At 48.5% G+C, this 13,243-nt stretch overlaps 1 protein-coding gene across 1 annotated transcript in view; it reads right to left on the bottom strand.

The window, feature by feature from the left end:
- Positions 1-13,243, bottom strand: part of LOC133349196 (fibrocystin-L-like) — a 146,956-nt gene that overhangs the window by 64,671 nt on the left and 69,042 nt on the right. Inside the window, 9 exon segments of the mRNA XM_061562476.1 lie at positions 367-608; positions 2,616-2,745; positions 3,196-3,325; positions 4,857-4,936; positions 6,420-6,468; positions 6,470-6,580; positions 8,499-8,649; positions 11,222-11,396; positions 12,511-12,660. Of these exon segments, the coding sequence (XP_061418460.1) occupies positions 367-608; positions 2,616-2,745; positions 3,196-3,325; positions 4,857-4,936; positions 6,420-6,468; positions 6,470-6,580; positions 8,499-8,649; positions 11,222-11,396; positions 12,511-12,660 (1,218 nt within the window).

Below are 13,243 nucleotides of genomic sequence, written 5' to 3'. Positions count from 1 at the left end.
CACAATGAGCGTGGCCCCCTCATAAGGAGGGCACAGCGTGGAATCATTCCAACCCCGAGTTCCATGGAGCTGTATTGATATTATGTGGCGAGGCAGTCCACATAAACTCGGCCTCTCCCCCAGCAGTGTTTTGGAAAGGTTATCTCTCCTTGGTCTATGGGTAGCCTTATAGAAATTCGCATCGACACTCTTGAGAACAAGGGGCTTTCCAAGTGAAGTACTTTAATAAATAAAAATGTTAAACTGTAGAGCCTTCGCACCACCAGCTGCTATTCCAGTGCTTCTCTCACATCGGCCGTTGCCACTGATCCATTCACGGTTCACCGTTCAAGTGGCGGCCAGCCCAGAAATGAACACCTCACGTACCGGTGTTGAAGCCTTCCGGGCAGGCCTGGATGTGCTCACTCCAGGCCACCTGCTCGGAGCCACGAACCACGACGTTGCGGGTCAGCAGGCCCACCTCGGCCCGGGCCTGCAGCTTCCTCCCGTCCGGCAGCCCCACCGACACCCCCAGGTGCCGGAACGCGAGTGGCTCGCGCAGGGTCACAGTCCGCCCGTCGGCTGACACCGCCGCGATGGTGCGCTGCTCGTTCTCCCGCTGGCTGTGCCTGAGGAGACCGCCGCAGTTCAACAGGCGGTGTGCTCCGCACGGCTATCTGCGTATAGCCGTTTAACTACGGGGATCAGTATCCTTCGTTTCACCAGGAGATGAACTCATTGGGACGCATGGCAAAATTGTCTCTTTTGCAAGGCCGAATACGGGTTACATAGAGACATTTTAAACACAAAGAATATTTGAAAAACATTTACATTCACCGAATCTATATTACAATCCTCAATCCATGCAATTTTGAACAAGGCTAAGAAGGTGAACTGCGTTTTAACAATTTAAACATGCAAGAAATGTAATGTAGTTTATGTAAGAAGGGAAGGAAAGTGACTAGATTAACCAAATCGGCTTGAAGCGGCTGGAAAACATGAAAACTGACACAGTCTAACCCAACACATTTACATAAGTGTTCGTCAGAGCCTCATCATTAACTGTTCTTCAAACTCAGCTGTGGTTGGAATTTAATTTACATGCAGTTGAGTGGCTGAGTGATTCCAGTATTGTACTCTCTGCATGTGCTTCTACTGAATTTATATCCCCATGCCTGAAATTATTTCTGTTGCGACCATTGTGTTATAATTACCGTTTTCAAACCACATCGTTTACATTTATTTACGCGAGACATCGCTGTCATCGCACGCTGAGCAGCCTCCTGGAGTTAGCAAATGAGAACACAGAGGGGATGGCAAGTGGAGATACGATTTGACATGGTTCATTTACACAAGCTCATTCATGATGTCTCTCATGGGCATCTCCTGTGGTAAATACACAAGGCGAGTGCCACGTATGTTCCAAAGCTTTGAATAGACCAGATGGCAAGGAGTTCCTGCTTAGAAGTGGCATTCTCACACCACGTCGAACATGGAGAAACTCATGAAAACAGCATCCCACGACACTTTACAATTTGCAACGCGTGCAAGTTTTCGAACGGAGGCGCGGAAAATGACAGACAAGCTGGAAGGCTGCATCGCTGCAACATGCTTTCAGATGCATCACTGTGTCACGCGCTTTCAGATTCGCTTCCACGGCCGTCTCTAAAGCTCTTCTTTCCGATGTTAGGAAGCCACTGGAGATATGCACTGTTAAAACTAGATTGCAAACCCATTTCTTTTTAACTGCTTTTTGTGTGTTTAGTTTGTTGTTCTTCCCCTGCACCTTCGATTAGCACGGTTGGCTACCTACGTACGATGCAAAGGAAGTTCAAACATACGGTACATTCAAGGCAGCCAGAACCGGCACCAAGAATTGCCAAACTTTTTTCCTGTGAAGAAAAGGACGCGGGGTCGAGAGTCATGCCAGAGTGGCAGCCGAGCGAAGGGGAACGCGCATCCACTGCAGCGGAGAGATGGAGCGATGACATCGGCTCACGTACTCGTGCCGGGTTCATCGCGACATCGCGAGACCGTGTAAGCTGGCGACGGCCTGCGGAGGCCTTCCTCCAGCAGTGGATTGATCACGGCTGATGATGATGGTGATAATATTGGCAGCAATATTTTGTCGTGTGGCGTTAATGGAAGAGATGAAAATGTAGATTTTAAATCACTTATGGGGCACATGCTGGTTTTTACAGACATCCATATTGCATATATTGGGCAGGAGGATCAACGTTAATATACTGACATTTTCAGTCAAGAGACAACATTTACAACAAATCCATAGATCATTTCCAAGCGGGCATTACATTTCACATTACCACTGCTATTTGACTTAAACTTCATGTTAAAACCACACCCAGACACCTTTTCCCCATTAAATTGTATTATACATTGAAATGTAAAGGCCAACGTTGTGGCTTAATTCGGTTCCCCAAACCAGCTTTGCTCTAAATATTTCCTCTTTACACAATCTTCTCCTATCACAGGTCTGAGCCAGTGGTGGTGCTGTCAAAAAGCAAACACAAAGGTAAGTACGAGACTTCTCTTTCATACGAAATATGGGATACACTCTCCATTATTCGTCTGCATCAGAATCCCCCTGTGTAGGAGAAACCCTCTGTAGGAGTCACCTGCCGCCGGTCGTTGCTATGACGATGGAGTCTCCAGGCGCCCACGTGACCGCCACCTGCAGACGCAGCGTCGTGCTCCCTGCCTCCGCCGTCTCGGCCAGACGCGTCCACGGCACCGGCACAGGACGACCTGCACTCCCCAACAAAGACGAAGATCCCCTGTATAGCCTTAACAGACTGTTGGGGCGAGTGCTGTTAGCGAGCACCTGCGATGGCCAGCACGGTACATGAGGGAGTGGGTGGCCAACACCAAGCCTGACCGCCTTTGTCTCCCCAGAGGGGATGTGTACACCCCACATCAGGTACTCATTTGAGGCTGAGTCCACCTAAGGAAGGCCCGGAACGAGTTCAGATAATCGTCACCGGTGTTGGCTGCAAGCAGGAATCGAACTCGGGTCGCCGGATTCGTAGCATAGCGCGCGAACTGCTACAAAACCGCTCCGTGGGCCTTACCTGGTAAAATAAAAAATAGTCTAGTTTACGAGCTGTCATGACAAGCGTCATTAGCGAGTGCCTTTTACGAGGGCCGGCCTACGCGAGTCGGGCTCCGAGGGATCAACGCGGCTGTGCGTGCGCCCACCGTGCAGGTCAAGGGTGCCGTGGCGCACCCCGAGGGTTTTCGCCCCGTACATGGGCAGCTCGGGCGAGCGGATGTGTCCGTGCAGGGTGATGATGGCCTTGTGCTGGAACGGAGCCTCCTCGGTGCCCACCTGTAAGGGCGGAGAAACCAACACAGGGCTATAATAATAGGGTTTTTCCCTTTTTTTCTGGCAACAAAACTAAAACTTTTTTTACGAGGATTCATGTCTGCATTAACCACCATACCTGCAGTCAAATGCAAACAAAAAACACACGATGATAATATATGCATTGTCCTTGAAACTGATTGGTCCACACCAAGGGACGGCTTTCTTTTGAGCCTCGACCCAATTGGTGCTCGACCAGAGGACGCCAAAAGGGGAAAAACCCTCTTCTTGGTTCTTTCGGTAAAGTCACGTAGAAGGGAAGTAATAAAATAATAAAAATAAAACATAATAAAATAATTCTCACGACGTTTCGGCCACAATGCAAGCAGCCGTCCTCAGGTGAAGAACATGTCTATTACTTCCCTTCTACGTGACTTTACCGAAAGAACCAAGAAGATGAATCCCTGCAGTCACGAAAGCTTTAAATCGGGAAAAACCCTATTATTATATTTTGGTACTGGCATAGGAAGTCCAATTATGAAACAACACAGGGCTGCTTCACCAACTCGCACGCTCGCGAGCTTCGTAATTCATCTGATTCCTCCACTCTAAATCAAGATTCTGTCCGTCTGTCTTTTCTGTCTGACCGAGCACTGCAGTGCTCTGCTTCACTATGCTTCTAAAATATACCGTATCATGGTGTGTAATAAAAAATTTACTTAGCAATTTAGTCTGTGAAATTGTTGGTGATCTTGGCCTCTGAGAACTCATTACTCTAACTTATGAATGACAGTCCCTTGTATGTGAAAAGCAAAACCGATGTGATACATTTGAGGAAAATCAACCTTAAAATAAATCATCCGTAAATATGACTCCTTCACATAGTTGTTATTCCTCATAAAAAATGAACTTTTTACACATCCCATCAGTCATATTGCCTTTGTGGGAGTGCATTCATTGCACAATCAATCCATCTTTATTTTACGTGCAAATACCGCCCTCAGTACAGTGGACATCAGTGCACATTACAGCGGAACGGGAACGGTACAGGAGGCTATGAGCAGCAACAGGAACGACAAAAGAAACCCTTTGCGACCTCAACGACTGACACCTACTGAGAAAAGTAAAAATTAACCCGTAAAAACAAAGTTTTTCACTATAAATCCTTTGTATGCGTGGCATCGGGGCGGCTAGAGTCCTCTCGTCCTCTGGCTGGAGATGGCTGCCACCTATGGGTCAGATGATTGTCTGGCAGCATTAAACAATTGGTAATTAAATATTTAAAAATTTCCCCTAAACAGTGTAAAATTTTGGAATTTTTTTTTTCACGAAAATGCATTGTCATGCACAACGAGTCTGTGTGCAAAATGTCAGCTCGATTGGATCACGGGAAGTGGGTTAAAAAACGACCGAAAGATTTGCACAGTCCTAAGCAAGCAAGCAAACTTAATATAAAGGATTTAAAAATGCAACCAAACTCTTGAAACGGTTAAGAAATTCAGTGTCTCATCAGCAGAGTCAAGCTTGTTTCAACCAGTGCTGGTGAACTGTGTACCTGTAAGGTCCCTCCATCTGTGATGAGAATGTTCTCAGCTTGCAGCTCCAGGTCCTTCTCCTCAAACACGAGACGCCCTCCTGCCATCAGAACCACACGCGTGAGTGTACAGCGTCATGGGCAGGGCATCGGTGTGGAAATAGATACACAAACTGCACACATCAAAGGTATACGTGCATACTACGGTGGCATTTAGTCGGTGTCTCCATGCTCAACTGACGAATTGCCCGATGATGCTGGATGCAATTACCAGCGAAACGTCGTACTCAAATTGTAAATGTTGTGGTTTCACGCTTCAACACACCGGTGGGCTAAAGCAGTGAACTATTTGTCTTTTGTCAACGTGACACTTTTTTACTGATTGGCCGTGTCGGGTGGTGGAGGGTTACGACACATTTATAAATAACGCGATCTAAACCCAAAAACGTTGATTATGAATAATATTGGTCGCGAAAGCCTACGTGTTAAACTGGCAAGTGTTCATCTCCACTGGCGCCGTGGTGGCGAGATGTTAACCCTCGCCTGGTATACAGGAGGTCGTGGGTGCGATCCTGACCCTGACGCCTGTTCTATATTTGGAGTTTACATCTTCTCCACGTGGTCACGTGGATTTTCTCTCCGGGTCGTCCGGTTTTTCCCTCCACATTTTGAAACATACGTTTAGAGTATTATGGTTGCTATACATGTCCACAAGATAAGCCACTTCGTTGAGCTATCATTTGTGGGCATATCACTTCTGTGCTTTGTCTGGTAAAATAATAAATTGTTTATAGTTTAGTTTTTGGTTTAAAACTTTGATGAAAATTCCATCTCCCTGTGGCAGGGGTCTGGATAATATATACACATTGCTGTGGTGGGAATTCATATCTCATATGCATGTGACCAATTCACCGAGAATGCGCCCGATCTTGTCAAATGTCAGAAGCTAAGCAGGGTCGAGGTGCTTGGGTAGGTAACCACGACACGCAAAAGACAAGCGTTGTGGGCACTAGTAGGCAGCGCCAGCAAGATCCATTGAGATCCATTGTTCTTCGCGACGACCAAACTGACCAGCTCGGTGAGGTATGGTCAAACGTCAATCTCGTTAATGAAACTAAGAGTGAGTGGGAGATCACCGACAAGCCACATCGCTGTACAGGAGAGAATATGGGCTCAGACGCCACCACCGCCCCCCCCTCGTGAACACCTCGTACGTTGAACTTCTTTCGCACCATACGTAGCCAACCATGCGAATCGGAGGTGCGGGGGGAAGGACAACAAACTTAACACAAAAAGCAGTTCTAAAGAAATAAGTGTTCAATCTAGATGATGTAAAAGCACATAGCTCCAGTGGCTTCCTAATATCGGAAGGAAGGGCATTCCAGATGGCCGCAGAAGCGCATCTGAAAGCGCGCGATGAAGTGACCATCTTTGTTTGATGGCCAGCCAAAAGCTGCTGGTGCGAGGATGACCGGAGTTCGCGTGATGGTTGACATCCTTTGACGAGATCGGCAGGCTGTTGTGGTTCATTTATGGCAAGCACTATTAATGTGTAACGAGCGCGACCTTATGCCGCTCACGCACCTTGTATGAGCAGCATCTTGAGCACGGGCGTACTCTGGTCGAGCAGCACCTGTCTGGTTGGCCGTGATGACGGCGAAGGAGCCCTCCTCCGGCGGGGAGTCGCCGCCCCACGTGAACCGCGACGACCAAACGTCCACGTAGAGGAACTCCGCCGGGCCCTCCTGCGCACGGCACGCGGACGTGGTCGGGGCGAGAACTGACCGGGACACGTTTTGCTGAGTCGGCCTAGGTCTGTTCAACAATGCTGCGCTGTAGTCTATCGTCACAAAGTTCAACGCGGCAATACCGGTACCGGATCTCTCGTCACCAATCAAATCTTGCCAACCGAACAACAGGTGGACCGTATTGGCGGTCCACCGGTGCAGTATAACACACCGGTCCTCATAAAAGAGTCTAAGATTTAAATTTGAAGTGACATTCATCTTCCCCACTGCTTCGACATCACGGGAACTGATTTTGACGCACCACCACCACCTCGCAAGATTTTCTGCCCGGGGTTGCGAATCGCGAGAAAATAAATATAGCAAAAAATGTTGCTTTTTTTTTTTATACCACGCACCACCGGTGTACCACCAATACATTCAGATGCCAATTCCTGCCCGGATCAAACCTGATCAGGTGATGACCCTAGCCGCCACTCTGAAGGTTGTAGTGCCAGCTGGGCACGAGAGCACATTGATATATTTGTTTACTGCAGATGCTCTAAACGGTTCCTTTGAAATACGTACAGGCTGCGCATTGGGAATAGCAAAGACACCTGTGAGTGTAAAGGCTCTGAATGTTGTAAATACTGCACACCACCCGACACTCACAACCCTGCGCCGTTTTTCATTCAAGACTGAACGGGATGATGTTATAATCTGGTAGATTTCACCCCACACCAGCGTTTATTCACTCGTGAAATTTCTTAATGAGCCCATTTCAACTACAATTTTATTTTTCAAAAAAGAGACCCGGGATAGAAAAAAAATTTGAACAAAATAACGTAAAGAAGGAAACATTTTTTTCAGAAGGGTTCACAAGTACAGGGCAGGAGAACGGTGTAACGCAATACACACAGATACTAAGAATGCGGTGCTTATCTCAAAACGGTATGGGTTACAACCGACAATGTGGTATATAAGAATCAGAATATTTATTCATACTGGAGGAATCCGATGACCTACAAAGCTCTTTTTCACAGATGTCCAGGAGGGGTGGGTATATTATAGCCTAATAGACAAACACCAAAGCGCTAAAACAGCACATTATCCACAATGAAACATACACAACTTTCTGTATCGAGCGCACCCTGACTCATTAACATGATGTTCACCTCCATACCCTTGATGATGTTCGCGTTGTGTTCACCGAACTGTGGCTCACGGCATTTGTCGTTTTGAGATTTAAACGCGTGTGAACGACGCCACGTGACGCAACGCCGCCGCCATTGTTATCTCGAACTTTCGCAGTACTCCATACTCTTTGGTTCTTGTAGCCCAGGGGTCGGGAACCTTTTTGCCTGGGAGAGCCATAAAAGCCAAATATTTCTAAATATATTTCATTGAGAGCCATATAGTATTTTTAACATCTAATAAATTAAATATGTCTTACTTTTAATGCGACTTCTGGTGCTGCGAGGTTTTGCTGATGGCCTTGTAGTCTGGTTCATACGACGTGGTGAGGTTGAGCTTCGTGCAGGCGTGACCCGTGAAATTTATCTTCAAAACTAATTTCTGTTTACTTTAAAATGACACACTATTATTAAGCAATATCACAAGTATTTTAAAATCAGTTCCAAACAGATTTTTATTTATTTATTTATTTTTATTATTATTTTTTTCAACTCTAAATTGTCTGGGAGCCATTTGCCGTCACTGGAAGAGCCATATATGGCTCGCGAGCCATAGGTTCCCGACCGCTGTTGTAGCCTAACAGACAAATACCAAGCGCTAACGCAGCACATTATCCACAATGAAACATACACAACTTTCTGTATCGAGCACACTCTGACTCGTTAACATGGCTTTACCGAAAGAACCAAAGAGTATGGATTCCTGCAGTCACGAATAGCTTCAAATCAACATTCGCAGTACTCACGGGCAGGGCATCTCCGAAGGTGCTGTGCACGCGCACGGTCGCCAGCTGGGAGGGCGAGTGTGCCTCCGTCGTGCACACGACCTCCGAGTCGGAGACGGACTGCACGATGCACGCGGTGCCACCGACACTCACACCGATCTCTCCGACCGCACTGTGTGACACAAAGACAAACGTCGCCCATATTGCCTGAACAGACCGTCGGGGAGGCCTTCATCTCTCTCAGTGAATTGATCATGGACGTAGAATGGAAAAAATATAAACAATTCTCACGACGTTTCGGCCACAACGCAAGCAGCCATCCTCAGGTGAAAAACAGGTCTGTCTTAAAGAACAGGTCTGTCTTCACCTGAGGACGGCTGCTTGCGTTGTGGCCGAAACGTCGTGAGAATAATTTTATTATGTTTTATTTTATTTTTATTTTATTATTTCCATTCTACGTGACTTTACCGAAAGAACCAAGAAGATGAATCCCTGCAGTCACGAAAGCTTAAAATCGAAATTTGATCATGGACGGTGACGATACACGAGGCCTCTGAGTTCTCAACGGAACAATGTGTTAGATTCGTTATATACGCGCGTTATAAACAGTTTTCATTGTTAGCAGTGCAGAGGTTAACGCGCTGCAATGAGAACACAGCGACGTGAATTCCCAGCCCCGACGAATATCAGTGGCGAGCGATATCTGAAGCGGTCCTCCTGCGTACCCCCCTCACTAACCCACCCCTCACCAGCACGGTGAAATATAGTCAAACGACCTCTATGATTGAATTGGTGTGGTGCAGGAGGGGGGGGGGAGCTATCATCCAGCAGTGGATTGATGAAGGCCTGAATTCAATTATTATTTTAAAAACACCACACGGCACATTCGGCGATAACTCTGCAGAATTCGAAGGAACCATTTAAAATCGGTGATTTGTTGGGCAACGGCCTTCTGCTTTGTAGTACAGAGAGAGAGAGAGGCTACAGAGACAGTGGAGAGTGCTAGGAGACTTCACTTCACACCATGGGGCGGGGGGCGGGCACCTGACGAGGATTATATTATAAAAATAGTTGATCATGAGCAGTTACTAAATAGGCATATCAATAGTCTTGCTGTGGTTTTCCCACCTGATGATGATTGCTTGTATTGCAATCGAAACGTCGTGATTTATTTTCATTGTATTTTCTACCTACGTGACTTTACCGACAGAACCAGCGAGTATGGGTTCCTGCAGTCACGAAAGCTTCAAATCTAGATAGTAGCTTTTGAGTAGCAGACACATTCGAAAAGACGTAAGATTTAATGATACTTGTTATTACTACATTGTGATGAGACGAGTGCTGTACTGCGGTCACATGCCGCATTCTGTCGGTGTGTGTTTTTGGAGGGACTAAGCACCATTCACGCTGGCATGGTGTGTGGCTCTCCACGGCTCTGTCTCTTTGTATCTCGTTGCATCTGTTCGTGTGTCTCTGTATTTCTATTTGTGTCTATCTGCACCTGTCTTTCTCCAGGTTTCTTTGCACGTGTCTCTGGGTGTGTGACTCCTCCCACGTCTCCCTCTATATCCTGTCTTACCTACACCTTCACTTCTCTCCAACAGATACAAAATGCCTCAGCCCGGATAATTTTTAACATTCCCCACAATTTGATTTGAAGCTTTCGTGACTGCAGGAATCCATACACTTTGGTTCTTTCGGTAAAGTCACGTAGGTAGAAATAATTTGATGGAATTGATGTGGTTGAGGAATTGGTTCAATGCTGGCAGGCCATGTGACCAAAGGAATACGTATCTCTTCCACAAGGAAGGACGTAGGGTGGATGTCTGGATGGCATCTGTTTCAAATTTCTCCATGAAAACATTCACATCACTGGTGATAAGGGGGAACCCATGAAAGTACCTTCTTTTTGTTTGTAGAATATACCATTCCAGGTGACGTAAGTCTTGGTAAGGCAGTGCCTAACCAAAGTTGGTAACAAATGTGTGGAAACCCTCCCCATAGAGGTGGTTCAATCTTGATTTGAAGCTTTCGTGACTGCAGGAATCAATTCCCCACAATTCCCACACCTTTGCTTTTCATTCCCAACTCCACTGGCTCCCTGTCTACTTTCGCTCTCTGTTTAAATATCCCGCTCTAGTCCATATCTTACTTCTCTCGTATCATCGTATGTCCCATCCCATCCTCTACTCTCCCAGTCGCTACTGTCGCTCCCCGTGCCTCCCTCGTCCCGTCATGCTCTCGGCCCTCTCCCCTCCTCGCTCCCCTTCACGGCAGCAAACTCCCACATAAAGCAATCATCTTCACTCTAACCAGATTCCGTTCCTCCCATAAAACAACCTCCATCTCTTCTCATTTGCCCATCATGCTACTGCTACTCTCTGTCTCCGCACCCGAGGTATGACCAGGCCTACCCCAACCCTTGTCACTACCCCTACACCTATCACTACCCTTATCACTATCACGACCCCTATCACTACACCTATCACTACCCCTACCCCTGCTTAACCACTCCTACTTATCCTCCTAACTACCACCATAACCACACCACCACTTTTAATAACCCCACTCTTTATTTCAACCGACCATAATCTAATGTACAATTTCATAATCATTGTAAAGCGCCTTGGACTAAGGCGCTACATACATCAGTAACAGATATCTGTCTCTGTCGTCGCCCAGCAGCTGCCCAGACAGCAGCAAACGGCGTCCGAGGGGTGCGAGCAGTGGCAGCAGGGGGCTACCTGAAGCGGGCGCCCGCAATGGTGAGCCTCGTGCCGCCTGCAGTGCCACCCTGTGCCGGGCTCACCCCCGATATCACGGGGGTCAATCGGCGCCGGTAGCTGTAGGCACCCGGCAGCTCGACTCCATCGGCTCCGGTCTCCACGCGTATGGCGCACGACTCCTCCGCGCCTGTGCCTGGCCAACAACAACAACAACCTCTGTTCGCATACCAAGTGGCGGTGACGTCACAACGGTGCTTGTGCCATGCTAGGTGCAACTTTGAGGTCGCGTGAAGTGTCCAAGGCCCGCTGGCAGGAGATCACGGAATAGACCCGAGTACCATGGGTGGACTGACTGAGATGCACCAGCCAGCCACATGAGAGGGACTCCATTTATTTTATTTTATTTAGCTCGGCAGTGGTGGCTATGCATGCTGTAATCCAGCACTGTGGAGGCAGTGAGGGTTGGTGGTTATCGAGGAGCCATACCCTGACTCCCCAGGAAAATATGGCGCAGTATAAAATGTGGCTTCCACCTGTTCCGTTTGCATGGAATAGATTGTTTTCCCCTCACACGCGTGTGCTTTCTCCAGGAGCTCCAGTTTCCTCTCACATGGAAACACTGATGAATTGGTCAATAACACCTGAATATAACATGCCAGTTGCATTTAGCGCAAGGGGCTATTCCGTCGCTCGAGTGAACACGAGACACCTCCGCGGTTCCAGCTGTGTGCGGTGGTGGGTGCACTCTGCGTGGTGGTGGTGGCGGTGGTGGTGGTGGCGGTGGTGGTGGTGGTGGTGCCAACAGGTTCTGGTCACTGCGTGTGTGGTGGTGGATGTACTCTGCGTGGTGGTGGTTGTGGTGGCAGTGGCGGTGGTGGTGGTGGTGGCGGTGGTGGTGGTGGTGGCGGTGGTGGTGGCGGTGGTGGTGGTGGTGGTGCCTACAGGTTCTGGTCACTGCATGCGTGGTGGTGGGTGCATCCTGCGTGGTGGTGGTGGTGGGTGGGTTCTGGTCACTGCGTGTGTGGTGGTGGGTGCACTCTGCGTGGTGGTGTTGGTGGTGGGTGGGTTCTGGTCACTGCGTGTGTGGTGGTGGGTGCACTCTGCGTGGTGGTGGTGGTGGGTGGGTTCTGGTCACTGCGTGTGTGGTGGTGGGTGCACCCTGCGTGGTGGTGGTGGTGGTGGGTAGGTTCTGGTCACTGCGTGTGTGGTGGTGGGTGCACCCTGCGTAGTGGTGGTGGTGGTGGGTAGGTTCTGGTGACTGCGTGCGCGGTGACCGTCGCCATCCGGCCCTCTCCGGCGCCCGCTACCGTCGTTGGGCGGGACGAGACAGGAGAGGCTGCTGCTGGTGCTGACGTCGCGCTGCACCGGGCACTCCCGGCCGCACACCAGCACGCGCGACGTCGCCGCGTCGTAGCCCGAGCCACTCACGCTCATGTTCTGCTGTCCCCCGAAGCTGCCTGGCACGGTTGAGTGGGTTGGGGCGGGAGAACACGGGAGCACACCGAGACACCACTCAGCCTCGCGCAGACGTCAAATGAAAAACCGACCTGGTCCATGGGAGGCAGTTCCATCCCTCCCCCCAATATCATCAGCAGACAATAGCTGCGTCTCGTGTATTTCTCGCCATGGTGGTGAGATGTTAATTACCTTGCCTGGTATACAGGAGGTCGTGGGTTCGATCCCGACCCTGACGCCTGCTGCTGTATATTTGGAGTTTGCATGTTCTCTCACTCCGCATTTTGAATCAACATCACGTGTTTAGAGTATTTGGTTGCTGCTGTAAATTTGCACACGATAAGCCACTTTGTTGGGCTATAATTTGTGGCCAGGTCGCTTCTGAAAAAAAGCTTTATAGCTCAGTGAGCCTTATCTGGTTTAATAGTTAAATAATAGTGTGACAGCTTCACATGAACTCTCATCGTATCCCTGCAACCAGCATTTCACTTAGCTGAGTCAGCTACTTTAGTTGAGGCTCATCTTGAACATCCCAAAGTGGGATAATCACCTAGCACTGATCATCTACATAATAAAATATCACAT

This window comes from Lethenteron reissneri, chromosome 29 (assembly GCF_015708825.2).
Source record: "Lethenteron reissneri isolate LAM-NWPU_2019-01 chromosome 29, ASM1570882v1, whole genome shotgun sequence".
NCBI classification, from domain to species: Eukaryota; Metazoa; Chordata; class Hyperoartia; order Petromyzontiformes; family Petromyzontidae; genus Lethenteron; species Lethenteron reissneri.
This window is presented reverse-complemented; position numbering and strand designations above follow the sequence as displayed.